This window comes from Zychaea mexicana, assembly GCF_025766255.1.
Source record: "Zychaea mexicana strain RSA 1403 chromosome Unknown BDB00scaffold_17, whole genome shotgun sequence".
Classification (NCBI taxonomy): domain Eukaryota; kingdom Fungi; phylum Mucoromycota; class Mucoromycetes; order Mucorales; family Lichtheimiaceae; genus Zychaea; species Zychaea mexicana.
This window is the reverse complement of record NW_026516680.1, coordinates 435950-452957: the sequence shown is the minus strand read 5'-3', so window position 1 is coordinate 452957 and position 17008 is coordinate 435950. Positions and strand designations below refer to the sequence as shown.

Below are 17008 nucleotides of genomic sequence, written 5' to 3'. Positions count from 1 at the left end.
AATGTTGCCACGACTTTATGCCCAACAACGACTACGACATGCCGCTGCGCATCATTGTCGACGAATGTATACAGCCAAACCGGAAGCATCACCGGTAGATTTTCGGCAGCCTCCAGCTGTGTTGGGTTTACGAGAAGCTCCCAATGTTGACAGACATGGCTGGATAGACCGTAAAAAGCAAAAGTTACGCGACTTGGTAAACTACGAGAAAGCTTTTGCAGCTCACGCAGCTGAACGTCGCCACTTGTAAGTCATTATTTAAACATATATTGAAGTACGAGAGGGGGGCTATTATACAGCATACCCCATGTTTCTCTCACTACCGTCTTTATTGATAATTGCTGAATCTCTCTTTGTATGCTTACAGGGTCGAGGAAGCTACAAAGTCATATTTCTCGGATGCACACGGTAAATAACCAGGGAAACAAAGAAAACGCCAAGAGGCCAATCGACACATGGTTATACTCACAATGCGGGCGTTTCTTATTACAGAAATGAGAAAGCATGGTGGCAAAATGTATCATGCGTCCGACAAACTTATTAAAGCCGATGTAAGTAAATAGGCCGCATCCTTTGTTTGAATTTCTGCCAATAAAAGAGAAAAACTGATTTTTTACCCCTTATCTAGAGAGCAGGATACATGCCTGACTTTGAAGGCGTTAATCTTAACAAGCAACCAGTACATACCACCGATTTACTTGCTGGCAAGGTTTCGTTGATGTCTTTCGTATACGCCAAATATGGTGAGGTATGTGGACCATTTGTGTTAGAGGGAAAGAGAGTGTGTGTGTATGTGTAAAGCACGCATTAATGCTAATAACTCCCCTCGAACCTGACCAGGCGCATGTAAACTCATACGTTGAGCCATTCCTTAAACACTTTAAAGATAATCAAAAAGTCCAGCTTGTCGAGGTATAATATCTACCGTTTCGTCAACTATCGCCGATAAAAGCATGTTAAGACAGGCTAGCTGATAAGGAAAGCATGATAGGTTAATGTGCAAGAGAACTTGATGAAACAATGGCTGTTGAAAGCCTTTATTCCTAGCATCCGCAAAAATTTGCCAGAGGAACGGAAGGTTCGTTTAGAGGCATTTGGTCTTTTCAAAAAAGATTTACTGATATGAGGAAACGCAATTATAACAGGCAAACTATACGCTTCTGCTTAAAGACATCTCTCGAACACGTAAAATGCTGGACATGTCGAACCAATATATCGGATACGTATATTTGGTGGACGAAAAATGTCGAATTCGTTGGACCGCTCACGGCAATGCCACTGAACAAGAAGTTGCAAATATGCTTGGCATGATCGAATATATGAGTTCAACATCGTCATGAAAACAGAAAACATGTGTAGATAGATTACATTAGGTGATAAAGGAAGGAGGAGGAGAGGGACAAGGGGTTAAAAAGTAAAACAAAAACAAACAACACATAAAAAGAACCTGTTATATAGAAGAAAAAGAAACTAAAAATATTTACATCTAATATTACTTTTGACTACCAATCTTTTGTACAAGTTCCACAATTTGATTCCTGTACATCTCCTTGACATCTGCAATATCCGCTTTTAATTCTTCTACTTGCTCAGTTCGCTCACCGAGAAGCTCCAAAGACGCATGGTATCTAAAATACGGTATTAATAACCAGCTAGATTTTGAAGACATGTTGTAGTAAAAGGTAAAATATCAAAACTGTTATACCGCTGATTGAGATCCCGTAATTCGGTTTCCAGCTCTTGGACCCTTTTAGTTTCTTTGCGCCTATTATATATTGCAAGCATTTAGAACGGAAACCGCTACTACAAAACGTCAGCGCATTGATGCCACTTACAAGTTTTCGATCTCTACGGTCATATTGAGAACCTCTTCCGATAACTCATCTGTAAATAGATTGCGGGTTTCAGAATGAATAGGCAAGATAGTAAGTATCATTATCCGAATAAACATCTTACCTCGTGATTGAGTTGTACTTTCCAACTGAGTCTGATAGAAGCTCAATTGATTTTCCATGCGACGCATATTGGATTGGAATCGATCCACCATAATATTTGACGTAGCCGTCGTAGTATTAGTTATACCAGAGTAACTATTGTTATCCGAACTTGATCGCGGGCTAGCTACAGGGCTATTTGACTATAGAGTGAAAGTGCGTAAGAAACGAATTTAAGATGACCAAAAAGAGTTTGATGATTTGTCAGTAGCAGTATACATACTACAGGTACCTTGGGATAAGACTGAGATTCATTTGTTGAACTGCCATCGTTGGATGCGTCTTCTTGATCAACAGTAGCAGGAATTTCTGCCTGTTTGCTGATTAGCTTCCGCAGTGAGTTTGCATGTTCGGTCTTGTATTTTCGTTCGAGCTGGTTCTTTTCTTCTTGGAGTCGCTCCTTCATTAACTTCTGATAACGTTTTTTGATAGTTTCTTCCATGTTATCTTCTTTTGCCTTGAGCTCCTCCAATTCTTTTCGCAAATTTTCAAGCTCTTCTTTTTGGCTAGAAACAGTAGCACGGTCCGCTTCATATTCTGCCCTTTCCTTTGCTGTATCTCGCTTCTCTTGAGCTAACTCTCGTTCAGCTTGTTCCAGACGCTCTGACTTTTTATGATTTTGAAGTAGATGTGTATTTTCAATAGAATGAGATCGGTTATCGAAAACATGTATTTCCTATCCATTTTAAAGCGTACCATGCCATTGAAATTGTCAGTAGTTTCTTTGAGTTTTTGCTTTGCTTGGTCTCGTTCTAATTCAGCTGTTTGTAATCGAAGAATAATTCTAACAGAGTTCATATGGTTGTGTAATGTTTTGTTTAGTCTTCTGGATCATTTAGCTCTTGTTTATTATGCGATAAAATTACCCTTGCTCATTTTGATCTCGATTCTTGATAGCAACCGAGTGTTGCTTTTGAAGGCTTTCAATCTGTTCCAGTAAAGATGCTGTTGCTTCTGCAACTGTACTATCGATGTCCTCGGTTGATGATTCGAGTTCTCGTATTCGTTGTTGCAATTCCTAATTCACATATGACCAACGAAAGCAATGACGTCAGTCCATAAAAACCGAAACCTCTCAACATAGTTCAGTGCCAGATAACCGTAATTACCGAAACTTCGTTGCGAAGCGTATCTTCTCTTTCACCAGAGGTATTTTGCGATGATTGCAAAGCAGCTTGCAGTTCGCGAATCTAGTTTTACGATCCATGAGTAACATTGATTTTAAAGTATGTATATAATAACACTCCCATTCCTTAATAGTATTACTTCTTCATGTAACCGGGTTTCCTTTGCTTCTGCGCCTTCTCGAACGCTCGTGAGCTCCTCCCGCAATTTTTCACCAGCTTTGACTTCTTTCTCCAACATAGCAGCGTGTGCTTCCTTAGATTTTGCGTGGATCTTGTCTCGTTCGGCTTCCAAGTTTTCCATTGCATCTTTAAGGGCCATCTTGTAGATTCAAGACTTAAGGTTAGTATATATCTTGTAATAGCCAAGTTGTAAAGCGAGTGGACATTCTACCTCAGCCTGGTTTTTCTGCTCTCTTAAAGACCTCAATTCGATTTCCAACTTATTAATGTGTTTTGTCTGTCGTTCCGTCATATCCAATAGTACTTTGACTTTTTCTGTAAAAAGAATAAGAAGCAATGTTCAGATCTAACAAAGTTCACCTGGAGGCTTGAAATATATGCATGGATCCCCTCGTTTTTGAAGAAACTATCTCTTACAAACCTTGTAACCGCTTTTCTAACTCATTGGCTTTCATGATTTTGCCGTTCGCTTCGATCAGATCAGACGCAGTCCTGTCAATCTTTTTTTGTAATTCTGCGGCATTTTTCTCTTGTTCCTGCTTCTCAGCCCTCAATTTCTTGATCGCAGTCATATGTTTCAGCTCAGTTTTGGATAGTTTCTCGCCTAAAAGAACTCTGTATTAGAGCGGTACTGATCCAATACAAGTGAAATAAAATACTTGCTTGCATTCTTTATCTCTCCCATTCTTACCTTCTTCCATCAGAGCTTGAGCCTGCTCTGACTTTGTAGCTAACTGTTGCCGTAAATCCTCGATTGTACTTTCCAGTTTTTTCACATTCTTTTGATCCGCACCCACTGAGCTTCGATTGGTTGCTTTCAACTGCTTCTCTAACTCTTCTAAGTGTGTCTGTGTGCTCTTTCGCTCTGCCGACTGCTTCTCAGCCTCCTCCTGTAGTGTATGGATTTGATCGTGTAACTTGGCAATGTTTTGCATTGCCTGGAAAAGTTGTTCTTCGCGTTGTTGCAATATCGTATCCTGGCTTTTACTTTTCTCGGTGCTGCTACTCAATCCTTCGACTGTTTTTTCGGGGTCATCAGTTGTTGCTGATATCTCTTCAGTATCGGTTGGTGGTGCCAGTGGTGTTGTAGATAAATCGACAGTATCACCGAATTCGCCATCTTTTTTGATGGTATCGTCTTTGTTTTTATCTTCGTTCTCGTTGGATTCAGGTTGTTGTGTGGGATCAGGACTAGCAACTGGGACTATACTCGTAGTTTCTATAGGCGATGTTTCCTCTGTGGATTTGGTATCGTCGACGTTGTCACCGTCAGATTTAGTAGCTTCGGATTCGCTTTCACTGTTCACTTTCATAGCTCCCTCCTTGTCTTCAATTAAACTCGTTGTTTCGCTTTCCTCGACTTTCTCTGGCTCTTCTCCTGCCTGTGTTGTCTCTTGAATCTCTTCTTTCTTTTCTGCCTTTGCTTCTCCCACTTTCGGTGATCCAACCGCTCCATCTGTGCTCGTGCGCTCCTGTCGCCCTGATACCGAGGACAACGACGAAGTACGAGACATTGATTTGGTACTATTTCTATCTGCCATGACAGCTGCAAGTCTTGCAGATAGATCTGACGTCGAATTGGCTGGTGAATTGGGTCCACTTCCTTGGCTGGGACTTTCTGACCGTTTTGGTATATGTTGCGGCTTCTGTTGTAGCGGTTGCTTTTCCTTTTGTTGTTGTTGTTGCTGCTGCTGCTGCTGAGGTTTTGAAGACTTTTTACGTTGAACAGTCGTAACCATACCACTGATAGGATCGACATATGTTTCGGTTTCCGTTTCGCCTTCTTGGCCTAAACTAGATTTGAGTATATATAACGTTTCAACGCCAAAAAACGCAAGATAACTTGTATCAAATTGTTACCATTGGATGCATTGTTGTTGTTGTTGGCTGTAGAAGGCGACCGATTCGCTGCATTGTTCATATTTCCCATAGACTGGGAATTGGCTTGGTTCTCTTGTTGTTCGAGTAGAGTATCAAATGTAGTTTCAACATTAGAGATGGCCTGTTTCAATAGACCACCCCATCGCGTTGGCTCGCTGGAACCAAAAAAGCCGCTCATGGAAAAGAGAAGTGGTTGTGGATGCTGTGGATGCGCTACCCTACTTGCCCAAAAAGGTGATTGAAGCAAGTAACGTTTGGAATGTGCGTGCTGAAGCAACGAGGCAAAGGGGGTTTAGGGGGAGTGGGTGCTGCTTGCAGTGGAGAAAAAGAAAAAAAAAACTTGGGCGGTCGGGTCGGTTGCTTAAAATCACTCATGCGCTTTGATTGTTCGTTTCAACCCGCTTGACTTCAACCACCCATCCGGTCGACCGGGGCCTCTTCAATTTGTCGTCGTCTTCGTCGCATGATCATGCTGCATACCACTCTTCGAGCCTCTTTCCTGCCAGATCAGTATATTACTTGCAGCACATTTAGTATAAATAGAAAGATATTATTCATCAACAGGGACCTGGACGAGGAAGAAATCCTGTGTGCACAAACATTAGCTGGAAAAACATTGATGCATGGCGGAACCCTTCAACTCAAAACAAAACCACTAGCGCAGTATGTAGTTCACTTGTGGACCAGTGCCATAAGGCATATGTACGGTTGCTCCCTTGTGGTACAGATTTATCGATGCTTGAATGATAATGTTACAGAGAGTCAGAGGTAGTAGGACAATAAGGAAGCCAGTAGGAAAATGAAGGGTAAAAAACAGACGAATGATTCAGGTGATCGCAAGATGAGCGGGAGAGAGCGAGATGATGTAAACTAGAAGCAAGGAGAAAATTATTTTATCGAGTATATACATTAGAAACCTTACACTTATTGGTGGGGCGAATATAAAGGGAATCGCTGTGAAGGGGGTTCAGCGTCTGTTTGTTAGTGGTTCGTCGTCGTCATTGTATCATATTCGGTGTTGATGTGGCTCAAACGGTCAGTTTCACGCAGTGTGGCGAGCAGTGCTGTCCAGACTTTGAGCCATCTATCCTGAGAGAATCTGCATTCCGATTTAGAGAGATTGTTCAAGGTTTGTCAATAGGGTGAATCTCGTGTGAGGGCACCACAGGATGGCTGATCGTGGCCTTGAGAGATTCCAGCACCTCGCTTAGTAGAGGGCAAATCGTATAGTGCTCCGGTTGGCAGCTGGACACTCACAGCGGCCCGCACGTAGTGGGTAAGAGGGTGACCAGTGCATCCGCTTTTTGACCAGTCAATGACGGTCAAGCGCAGTATTTACTTGAGATGCTTGCTGTAGTACATGCTCGTACAAGTTCAATAAGTAGCAATAATGATTGCCATACAACAAGTGCGTAAAACGTACTATTATCAGTGTCACATTCTAAGTTAATTGGTAAGCAACTAAATATTCACAACGTACTGATTGGTAAGAAAAAGCGCATTATATTTTGACATGATCCTTCAGTTTATTCATGTGCTTTCTGATATTCAACTATACCACGTATTAGCGCATATCTTAATTATAAAACAGTCTTATTGTACGCACGTAATACTATTGTTGGGCATATACATAGGATTCCCACGCAAATGGTACGAACACCGGTGGACTATTTGTATTCGCGTCCACTTTCGTCTCCGGGATGATAAACTGGTACGCCAATCCATCCAAAAATCGCCCGAAATTATAGGCCCAATAGTCCATCTTCCCAACGTATTGGAACTTGAAGGATTCAAATAACTTAATAGAAGGCGTATTTGTAGATGCAATGTACACTATAATCGAACAAAATTCAAGTGATTATTGTTAATATTTGTCATCAGCAGCTCCTCCTAGCTTGCTAATGAATAGACATAATATAGATCAGATAATATGTGTATGTACAATTGGGGTTAAAACCTTACCAACAACATTTTTAAACCGTTGTTGCTTGGCAATGTTCAGTAACTCGGCTACAAGCACTCGACCAAGACCACGCCGACGATAATCGGAACGAATGTAAATGGCCATCATAGTGGATCTTATCGAAGTAGAGTTATTGTCAATGAGCGATCTTATATATTTATATTCTTAGACCGGACCTGATTTTAAAGAGAAAAGGCGTTGGGAGGAATCGATTAAACTCTTACAAGGCAAAAGCAGGAAATGGATGGGTTGGGCCCAAGTCGGCATAAGCAATAGCCTCATCCGTCGCCTTATCCACAACAGCCATTGCAGCATATCCTTCAGTACGGCACTTTTCATACCATTTTTGGATAAATCTTAGGTCTACAGGCTCGTAATACAGGAGAGTGGTGTGATCAAGGATACATTCATTGTATATTTTTAGGATTGCTGGTAGGTCTTGTTCTCTAATGGCACGAACAGTGTAGCAATCAGATATAATAGTAGGAGCTGTAATCATAGTAGGTAGCAAAGAAAATGAGAGGAAGAAAAGAAACAACAGAATAGTTATTGTTTTCTTAGCTTTAAATCGTTCCGGGATGTTTTTGTTACACAGACCCACAGTAGCAACTTGGACTGCAAGCAACGATCAAATAAAGTTCAAAAGACCGATGCCGCACTAACTTGTTGCGCTACTACTCAGTATCGATTTTGCTCAGAAAATGCAGAGCATTTTCAAAACCTGTTGTATACAGTTTTGATTCAAATAGAAAACAATGTTCTTACAAATTGCAGTGAATACAAAAAAGTGCTAATGTTAAGGTATGTATGTGGGTGCTATATTACGTATGCAGCTGTATATTTACAAGAAGTGCAATATGAATGAAATGGTGGCTGTAGTATGCGTTGTTTGTGTAGTGTAATTGATTTGCAGAAAGAAGACGATGGAGGAAAAAGCGATTCTACTACTACCGTCTTGATGATGCTGACCACCATCTGGATGCCCAATCAAAAATCCCCTCCTGTTTTATAGGCTGATGGCTAGAGGTTGATGTCTCCGTCGCTGGATTGACACGCTGTTGATGATGATGAGGGGTGCTCTCTCGGGTATTATTGGATCCTGACCATGGCGTACTGCTTTCTTCAACTACAGTTTCCAAAGGTATTCGTGGATCGCGTGTAGTCGGAGACCAAACCATCGAAGTGGTAGGATTTCCCTTCGAGTCGGTACTACTGCGCCGCATCATACTACCCAAATCGATTTCAGTAGGCCGTTCTCCTTTAAGATTATGATTTTGAGGCGAATGTATTGTAGCACTAGTAGGTACTCCATAGCTGTCGTCATCACAATAGTCGGATGGCTGCTTGTAATATGTAAAGTATATCAAGAGGAAAACGAGGATAATGAGACCCCATCCACCAATGATGATACAGAGTACTGTCAAAGGGCCCAGTGTTTCGGCTGCGTTCGTATCGCTAAGTACGGCAACCAAAACAGATGTCCACAGAATACAACTAAACGAGGTTGTTCGAAAGAAATTGACCTATATATTGTAAAATGAGTCTCAGAATATAAACAAAACAAGAGAATACTTTTCTTGGTTTGCTACCTACTTTGTCCACATAGCATGGCCGTGTCTTGATATTGTAACATATCATAGTGAGCAAGATCATGATTGACAAAATAGCCCGCATTCTGTTTTTCTCGCTTGTTGTCTCTACTAATAAATAAACAATGGCAAGAAAAAGGCCTGTTACAAAAGAAGTTAGTATGGGATAACTGTGATTTATATAATGTCGTTAAAAGTGCTTCTCTACCCATGTTTTTGATGAAGGCAACGCTAATGGATTTGAACGCAATTTCGTTGTGTGCTGGTATCCGTTCGTAGCTTGTTAAAAAGATAGTCAGCAGAAAGTAGGCGATGATGTAACCCGCTAAAGACGTCCACAAATATAGCTGTTGCGAGATTTCTGGTGAGTGGCAGCGCAGGGTATCCGAGAAGTCGTTGGTGGGTACATTAAGTGTTTGGCATGCTGCAGAGCTTACGAACGTGGTCTAGTATGTTTTAGTAGGATGATTCACGAATCAATATTAATATTGCTCATAGAAAATTACACTTACAAGCACGGGTATATACAAAAGGGTCTATAAGGTGATGAAGGTATATTTCGCTTAGTAATAATGCACGTCATGTTTTGATTTATACATAAATGACACATGTTATATATAGCTTACTGTGACGGGAATGCACCAATGAACCCACCGCGTCGGAATTTTGTAAGGTCGCCACATGTTTATGCAGTGCACCGTAACCGCAATCAACAATCCGAGCATGGCCGTCGCAAACACTGTCCAAACCGAATACGTGTACCAAGTCGGTGTGCGCATGTCTGGCATGAAACCGCCTGCATTCATTACGATCGTAACGAGGTTTAAAAAATTGCTATTGCTGTCGTTGTCGCCGTCGAACAAGTTGACGGTGATGAGGTCCCTGAGAGGGAATGTCAAGAGCTGGAAAAACTCGATAATGAGAATAGCAATCTGTACCCAATTGGTCCACATTTTAGAGTCCCAGTCTTTGAAACGTGTTTTGTAAACTGCATTCATATGCGCATCGTTGCTGCCAAAGAGCTCCTTACGCTCCTTGTAATAGCAGCGTTGTCTGGTGATCAAGTACAGGTTAACGCATAGCACAAAGACGAACAAGAACGACTGCAGAAAGATGGAAACTGGATTGGCGCTGCTGGCAGTACCAATGAGGATGACCAACGAGACAATGGTTACGAGGATACAAATGAGCGAAAACAAATGGTAGAGTTTGTAGGAGAGGACTTTGCGGTATTCGTGCGAATGATTGGCCTGGTGTCTTTTCTTGCTGTTAAAAAGGATATAGACCAGGCTGACGACAGGTATCCGAAAGACCGTTCTGACTTGATCCTTGAGATTCTCAACAAGCTGGTCAATCTCCTTTTGGTCCTCGACTTCCTCTTCTCGGCGTTGCTGGGGAGGGACTTTGTGCCATCGCGTGATCCAGAAGTAGAATACAAAGGATATAAGGATGATGAAAATGAATGAGAAAAAGAGGATGATGGAGACCAAGTCGCTGGAGTGCCGGCCGGAGGTATCTTGCTGCTGGTATGTTGCAAACCCAATGGTCGACGACGAGTCGTTCGCAGGGGCAGGCATATAGAAGGTATGGTAATGACGAGAGTATTTGCCGGATTAGTATCCCTTCGTTGCTCTTATAGATAATTCTGTGTATGATGTGGATATAAAACGTGTGTGTACAACTTATTTATCAAAGTGTTTGGGAGCAAAATAAAAAGAAGAATATAAAAGATAAACATTCGTTTGTAAATCGGTCCAAGATGCAGCTCCCCAGGAATGGGTATGGGTATTGCCTTTCTTGGAAGCATGTTTTGGCAAAAAACATTGGTAGCTAAACTTCATCATCGGTTCATCTCCTCCTCCCAACAAGCAACAGTACTATTACTTCATATACCTATCATATATGAACACACAAAAAAAGCATACTGAAGATCTTTAGAAATGCTCTTACTGCCGAGGTACAGATAGTCCATGCCACTCTGCATGGTTTATGCTAATGGCTCGTTTTTGAAGTTTGTTACAAATCAAGTTCCAGGCATGCGGGTACTTCATAATTTCTAACATTAGAGAGTACAACATTCTTCCTAGCTGTTCTCGCTCGCGAGATGATTTCTTACAAATGTTGCTGGCTTGGCAGCAGTAATGGGATCGCCTTTTGTCTACCTTGCGTCCACCTCCGTGTGTCTGTGCAACGGTCGTTTTAAAGCGGCGAAGTGGTTCTTGCATGATCTAGCCCCCCCCCACAGACTAATACGGTCAATCGGCCATGGAGTCGACTACGCAGTAACCAGCGTCTGCGACAACTAAAAGCATTGTTATCACCAATGCCGTGTACAATTACGTACATTAGTGTATCATTCACACACTTAGTCAGCAAGGAACTGGGATTGGACGTGTGCCCAACATTGATCGGTTTGAATGATCGATTAGGGCGGTTAGCACCTTGTCTAAGATTCAACAACGCAACAACTTTTTTTTGATAACAACTACCATATTCCTGAATAATAACGCATTTGTTTTAAAAAAAAATGTAGACATGACATTTATTACTGATCAAAGGTCGGCTTACAACAATCTAAATTTCTCTTTCACAATGTAGTTGGCCAACAATGTCAACCATTTGTCAATTCTTTATTTTAAACGTGTTCCAATGACAGCGTTTTTCTTTCAGCAAGAAGACACGCGACAGTGGGAAGTAAAGTGATGATATCTCGCCCTCGCGGGCTTGATTCGGGGAGAAATTAGGTTTTCACACACGCGTATCTGCTTTGCTACACTCTCGGGGACCATCCAGGGCTTACGGGGATGCCCAGTTTAGAGTAAAAGCGTTAGTAGCCGAGTACTTTCTATCCTATGTATGTATAGAGATGACAATAATTGATAAAGAAAAGAAAGGCGGACGAAGACAGGGTGAGCGGGAAAGGCAACGAGTTGGCAACGTGGACGTATAGTTTATTGGTTGTCCTTCGGGGGGGGCCGGTATATCTCGCTTATGCAAAAACGCGACACTGCACTGCCAATGGCCAACCCTACCAACCTGCCCCTTCTCCCCAAGAAGCAGTCGTAGGCGTTCCCTGAAGGATGGGTGAGGGAATCTAGGGGAAGGGGTGAGAGTGAGCAAAGCAGCCGTTTGTATATGAAAAAAGATAACGTGAAAACTAAGAAGAGAAAGAAGAGGAAAAAAGAACCTCTCTTTGACTTTTTTTTTTTTATCTCCCGCTCGACCGCCGCAGCACGCTGATCACATGATTTTCGTATGACGTAGAACAGAGGTTTTCATGCAAAAAGACGAGGTAGCATGTGAAATGTGTCAGAGTAATCATCGTCATGGCATTCGTTGTTGCCTATAGCATGCTCATCTCGTAACTGAAATTATGCGTATGTGCCTTATGCAGCTCATTGTGCTCTCTGAATCTAAACACGCCGGGTTTCTTTGGGCAAACTTTATGTAATAGCCAGATTGTCCCTGTTAATCCAAGTTTGTGACACTTTTTACCAATAACAAATGTATTGAAAGTATGTTTTTCTTTGTTTGTATTAATACAGAAGCAATGTGAAGGTGTGCTGTATACAGCCACTTATTTTGTTTGGTGACGAAGGAAAAACGCTGCTGCTTTATCGTTTGTACCTTGCACGTACCATCATGCATCTTTGATGACTTTTAAGGAGCTCCTTTAATCTGCGACACGAATTGCTTACTGGTATTGCTGTCGAGAAGATGGAGCGCCAAGTCCGCGACATGCTCAGCAATTGCTGTAATGCCTTACTGGAACACTGCTCTAGGTTCAATCCGTGGTAGGTCATGAGCATCGACTTTGGATTAAATATCTTGAAGTTCCGACAGCCGAAGGCACCAGGTTTCAAACATCATGAGCAATGTTACGCAATTACGAGCGGTACTGTAGTAAGTCCCCGGGCAGTTGCGCATGAGGTTGATGTAGCGCTGTTGTTTTGTAATAGCCTTGTCGAGATAATGTTGCAATTCATCCACGTCGTCGGTCGTGCTGAGCCGTTGAGTATAGACATTGATAGCGTTCTGCTGTGACCCCGCAACGAATGCATCATACCGGTAAGCAAGTCAACCGCTGGTGAAGAAGGTGAAATGCTAGCCATCTCTTGGCGTCGCTTAGTGCATCTTTGAATTTGCCTGCTGCTACGTATGCCATCCCGCGTACGTGTAGCATTGCTATGCTTGGCACTGCGAGTTCATTAAGAATTTTTGTGACAATTCGAATGATTGATTGGTAGCCGTGTTGGGTGCTGTCATCGTTTCATTTTGTTGCAAGACAATGTGAAATCAACCGCCCTTGACACTTCTGGGTTGGCTGTAGGTTTGTTGGCTCGCTATTACTGCCCGTCGCGTCTGTGGTGCTTTTGATCACTCGCGGAACAGGATCACGAAAGAGCGGTCCTACAATCTAATTAATGCCGCCGTTTACGTACTACATAAACGTCAACAACACCTTGTCGATTTATGAGGAATGCGGAGTAGTTTATTTTTGACTTTCTGGGATACTTTTGCGACCGAAGGCTATGTAGTACTATGAAAATGTCTTTTGTATGCGTTACATTCGGGTGGCCAAAACCTCATTCTTCGAGTCCTGCAACTCAGAAGTATTGATCTCTCGGAAACCGCCCGTGCTGCTTGCATTCTGTTCCTCAAACACCTGCTCGCTTCGATCCAACAGCTTATCTAGGTCTTCATCCGAAACGACTTTATCGCCGTGGGAAACAATTTGGACTTGCTCACCGTCCTCCGATGCCAAGATTTCAGCCAGCTCACGCAGCGTGCTTTCTTGGTCGCGTTTCGCAGAAGCAGAGACAGGCGTTTTGAATTTGCCCTTTTGAATCACAAGCTTTTCTAGACGTCTTTTGGCTGTTGCTCGTTCTAGCATTTTCGCTTCAACTGTATTCGCTGCCACAAAACGGTAGATCAAGACAGGTTTCGTCTGGCCAATACGATGAACGCGATCTTGTGCTTGCAAATCCATTTGTGGGTTCTGGTGTGTCCATCAAGAGGTTTTCAAGTTAGGATCATAAGCCATTTACGAGTACTAAACAAAAGGCTATGTAGTAATCACAACAGCAAAGTGCAACGTATACCCACCCAATCACTGTCAAATATCACAACCGTGTCGGCTGCTGTCAAGTTGATACCCAGACCACCTGCACGCGTTGACAATAAAAAGAGTTTGAAAGGACTCGATGGCTCATTGAATGCCTCGATCTGTTGCCGGCGCGCTTCCTGAGGTACACCGCCATCCAGTCGACAGATAGGCCAGCCCTTCAATACCGTTGCCCAATCTTCCAGAATGTCGAGCATCTTGGTCATCTGCGAAAACACAAGGACTTTATGGCCACGATCAAACAGTCCAGTCAGCAATCGATCGAGCAGCAAGACCTTGCCGGACTGTGCAGCCAAATCTGCATTTAAGACATGGGTGTTGGTCTTTGGATCGATCGGCCAATCAAACAGGAACGGGTGGTTGCACACCTTGCGAAGTTGCATGACGATATTTTGCAAATGCAATCCATTGACTTGCTTGACTACACATATTTCCTATTGTCAGCTCCTAGCTTCCACACAGCTCAATCCTTCAGTAAATCAACGCTATAAGCTTACCCGCTGCAGATAGCTGCTGTTTCTTCTCCACTGCGTTCTGGTCCACCACCGGGGTTGTGTTTTCATCAGCCGCCTTTTCCAATTCCTTGAAATACTGGCGATCTGTCTTTTCTTTGTAATCGACGGTGGACTTGGTGTTTCGTTGGGCTTTGCCTCCTTCGTCATTTTCATTGGTCTGATCTTCTTCCAGTTGCTGAGGCTGTGGTTGTTGTGATGGCTGCTGCTGTTGTTGTGGGTCTTCCTGTAAGCCCTTGGTCTTGCGTTTGATCAGATAATCGCGAAGATCACGCTTCAGAATGGCATCGTAGAGACTCTTTTGGGGTCGTGTGAGAGGTGCATAAAGCAGATATTCTTTCTTTTTAGGCAACGAGTGTTCCACTAAGCAATTAATTCATGGATCGATGGATCATCGATCGCCGTTAGAGACCTTGTACCCTTTCCTTGAAAAATGTTGATGAATACTTACCATCAGTCTTCAGCCTACGCAACAAGAATGGCTGGAGAATGGTATGGAGACTGCTGATGATTCGATCCTCTTCTTCTTCCTTGATGATGCGATCCTGACCACTCTTCTCATGGATATCAGAAAAGTCAAACCATGATTGAAACATGTCAAGGTCATCAAAGATATCGGGTAGTAAAAAGTTTAACAAACTCCACAGTTCAGCAAGATTGTTCTGCAAGGGCGTGCCAGTAAGCAGCAGACGATTAGCGGATGAATACGACTTCAACTCCTTGATCAGCTTGCAGTTCAAATTCTTAATACGGTGTCCTTCGTCGACGACAATGTATTTCCAGTTATAGCGCTGCAAATGCTTGCGGTCGTTCATGACAATTTCGTAGCTAGTCACAATGATAGGGAAATCAAAGGTTGTTTCCTTCTTCTTGGGCATCTTGCGGTTGACCATATGCTGGCGTTCTTCTTTGCTTCCGTGATACAACAGCACCGGAATTTTAGGGGCGAATCTATGTGAACATACAGGTGAGTTAAACTATCTCATACGCCTTCTCCCACTTCTTATCTCCACTAACCTCTTGAACTCATTGACCCAGTTTGCAAGCGTTGAAAGCGGCGTCACAATGAGATACGGACCGGCAACCTTCATTGCCTTCAAATGAGCAATAAAACTGATCGTTTGCAAAGTCTATGACACGGCGTAAGCACAAGAGGTACAGCGACATTTTCTAGTTGATCTTTACCTTGCCCAGGCCCATCTCGTCAGCTAGGATACCATTGAGACCGTTCTCCCACAAGCTAATGAGCCATTCCACACCAGCCAATTGATAATCGCGAAGCACACCTCCAGTGACCAAGGAAGGCTGACGCGCAGGAACTGTTGATGTAGGCTTAGAGTTCATGTTCTCCATATCTTCTTGGATGGCCTTGCCCACATCATTGTTCGACTGCTTGCGCCGTTTGATATCCTAAAATGATATTTATCGTACCCAAGTTCAGTTCTCATATGATACCGTGTAAATTCGATGTAGATGGCAACTCGCATTTTGCTGCTTTTTACCTCTTCATTTAAATAGTCGCCCAACTGATAATCAGCATCATCAGCCTTTCTCTTGCGAAGACGACCCCTTCCACGTTTTTCTGGTGCTGCTGCTGGCGGTGCTGCAGCGGATGACGATGCCGGAGTAGTCGTAGTGGAAGGTGCAGGCGCGGCATTTCGTTCGCGTGCTTCTTCTTGTTGTTTTGCCAATTTTTGACCCAGAATAGTAGCATACGCACCAGACTTTTCCAGTAGAAAGTGCAAACGCTTCATGCGTTGTTCTTTGACAGTTGTGTCAAACTGGGCTTGAGCCTTATCTTTCAAGTCAGTCAATCAATCAATTGAAAAATTTCTCCCTTGTAAAAGAAGTTACCTCTTCTTGAATACGCTTGTCTTCTTCTTTCTGAGTGACCTTTGCTAAATTGACTTCCTCTTCGACCATGGCTTGTGTCAACTCATTATCTGGTGTTGTCTGAGCAGTAGTGGTGGCCGTGGTAGTAGCCTAATGACAGTTCGATTTAGAAAGAAAAATAGTTGACGGCGCGTTATCAGTTTTGGGAAGAAATACAAACCGGCGATTCTATGGTTTGAGGTAAATCGTGTCCTGTAAGAATGGAGACGTCTGGAATGCTGCCCTGATCGACTGCCATGATTGAGGATCGAATAGAGGTTGTAGGCAGAGTTGAATGAAAGAAAGAAGAAAAAAGCCTTTTCCAAGAAGCCCGCTTTACAAAAAGGGCGCACGGGCAGCATCACATCCAATTAAAATTCAGGGCATTTAAAAGAGGTGTCTTGCTTGACAGCATATCTAAGCTTGCGCCGACACTCACTGTGCGTTTCTCAAGTACTTTGCTTCTCGATGGTTTATTTGACTACTTACAATGACTTTGCGTAGTTGCTGTATCTTTATCTGCTCACATCTTGATAACAAGTAAAGCAGCCCTTTCAAAAGTGCAAGTACGTGTATGCAAGTTTACATTAACCCAACCTACCCCTCAATACTAGTATCGACCAGGAGCCAATCAATCGTTTTTTGATATGGACATAAAGTGCAACCATAATATCTCGGAGTGGAAGTTGACTTGTTCCTTTTCTCTTCTGATGTACTGTATATTTGACGGTTCTTGTCGACTGATTGAACGTTTTCGACCTAGGA

General features: G+C 42.8%; 6 protein-coding genes across 6 annotated transcripts; 1 reads left to right on the top strand and 5 right to left on the bottom strand.

The window, feature by feature from the left end:
• Position 1: 1 nt before the first annotated feature.
• BDB00DRAFT_869941 (ATPase assembly factor ATP10) lies at positions 2-1340 on the top strand (the record flags this gene model as incomplete). Its single annotated transcript, XM_053126653.1, has 7 exons — positions 2-246; positions 368-408; positions 493-551; positions 629-748; positions 841-912; positions 992-1078; positions 1146-1340. 7 exons carry the CDS (start codon positions 2-4, stop codon positions 1338-1340), a joined length of 819 nt encoding a protein of 272 aa, XP_052982301.1.
• BDB00DRAFT_182088 (TATA element modulatory factor 1 TATA binding-domain-containing protein) lies at positions 1206-2529 on the bottom strand. The gene is made up of 5 exons (XM_053116374.1): positions 2227-2529; positions 1957-2137; positions 1836-1884; positions 1706-1765; positions 1206-1628 (listed from the first exon to the last, which is right to left on the bottom strand). Exons 1-5 carry the CDS (start codon positions 2434-2436, stop codon positions 1493-1495), a joined length of 636 nt encoding a protein of 211 aa, XP_052982300.1. The 5' UTR covers positions 2437-2529; the 3' UTR covers positions 1206-1492.
• A 288-nt stretch (positions 2530-2817) lies between these two features.
• BDB00DRAFT_182067 (uncharacterized protein) lies at positions 2818-5250 on the bottom strand. The gene is made up of 7 exons (XM_053116373.1): positions 5162-5250; positions 3993-5095; positions 3723-3905; positions 3513-3616; positions 3261-3440; positions 3104-3184; positions 2818-3012 (listed from the first exon to the last, which is right to left on the bottom strand). The coding sequence occupies exons 2-7, from the start codon at positions 5038-5040 to the stop codon at positions 2857-2859; spliced, it is 1752 nt and encodes a 583-aa protein (XP_052982299.1). The 5' UTR covers positions 5041-5095; positions 5162-5250; the 3' UTR covers positions 2818-2856.
• A 1428-nt stretch (positions 5251-6678) lies between these two features.
• Positions 6679-7783, bottom strand: BDB00DRAFT_811458 (acyl-CoA N-acyltransferase). The gene is made up of 3 exons (XM_053122629.1): positions 7370-7783; positions 7145-7260; positions 6679-7015 (listed from the first exon to the last, which is right to left on the bottom strand). Exons 1-3 carry the CDS (start codon positions 7642-7644, stop codon positions 6795-6797), a joined length of 612 nt encoding a protein of 203 aa, XP_052982298.1. The 5' UTR covers positions 7645-7783; the 3' UTR covers positions 6679-6794.
• Positions 7784-8730: 947 nt separating this feature from the next.
• On the bottom strand, positions 8731-10311 carry BDB00DRAFT_759334 (uncharacterized protein; the record flags this gene model as incomplete). The annotated part of the gene is made up of 3 exons (XM_053119114.1): positions 8731-9180; positions 9247-9270; positions 9361-10311. 3 exons carry the CDS (start codon positions 10309-10311, stop codon positions 8731-8733), a joined length of 1425 nt encoding a protein of 474 aa, XP_052982297.1.
• A 2692-nt stretch (positions 10312-13003) lies between these two features.
• On the bottom strand, positions 13004-16596 carry BDB00DRAFT_811450 (SNF2 family N-terminal domain-containing protein). The gene is made up of 9 exons (XM_053122628.1): positions 16425-16596; positions 16226-16354; positions 15874-16164; positions 15557-15781; positions 15389-15501; positions 14823-15322; positions 14357-14734; positions 13841-14280; positions 13004-13733 (listed from the first exon to the last, which is right to left on the bottom strand). The coding sequence occupies exons 1-9, from the start codon at positions 16500-16502 to the stop codon at positions 13299-13301; spliced, it is 2589 nt and encodes an 862-aa protein (XP_052982296.1). The 5' UTR covers positions 16503-16596; the 3' UTR covers positions 13004-13298.
• Positions 16597-17008: the final 412 nt, after the last annotated feature.

Coding starts and splice junctions, on each gene's coding strand:
- BDB00DRAFT_182088 (XM_053116374.1), bottom strand. CDS start 2,436: ATGGAAGAAACTATCAAAAAACGTTATCAGAAGTTAATGAAGGAGCGA. Junction 1,766..1,835: donor ACCGTAGAGATCGAAAACTT/GTAAGTGGCATC, acceptor AATATATAATAG/GCGCAAAGAAACTAAAAGGG. Junction 1,629..1,705: donor TTACGGGATCTCAATCAGCG/GTATAACAGTTT, acceptor ACCGTATTTTAG/ATACCATGCGTCTTTGGAGC.
- BDB00DRAFT_182067 (XM_053116373.1), bottom strand. CDS start 5,040: ATGGTTACGACTGTTCAACGTAAAAAGTCTTCAAAACCTCAGCAGCAG. Junction 3,441..3,512: donor AGCAGAAAAACCAGGCTGAG/GTAGAATGTCCA, acceptor TGAATCTACAAG/ATGGCCCTTAAAGATGCAAT. Junction 3,185..3,260: donor AAACCCGGTTACATGAAGAA/GTAATACTATTA, acceptor TCGTAAAACTAG/ATTCGCGAACTGCAAGCTGC.
- BDB00DRAFT_811458 (XM_053122629.1), bottom strand. CDS start 7,644: ATGATTACAGCTCCTACTATTATATCTGATTGCTACACTGTTCGTGCC. Junction 7,261..7,369: donor CCATTTCCTGCTTTTGCCTT/GTAAGAGTTTAA, acceptor TACTTCGATAAG/ATCCACTATGATGGCCATTT. Junction 7,016..7,144: donor ACGGTTTAAAAATGTTGTTG/GTAAGGTTTTAA, acceptor GTTCGATTATAG/TGTACATTGCATCTACAAAT.
- BDB00DRAFT_811450 (XM_053122628.1), bottom strand. CDS start 16,502: ATGGCAGTCGATCAGGGCAGCATTCCAGACGTCTCCATTCTTACAGGA. Junction 16,355..16,424: donor CTCAAACCATAGAATCGCCG/GTTTGTATTTCT, acceptor AACTGTCATTAG/GCTACTACCACGGCCACCAC. Junction 13,734..13,840: donor TGATATTTGACAGTGATTGG/GTGGGTATACGT, acceptor TGGACACACCAG/AACCCACAAATGGATTTGCA.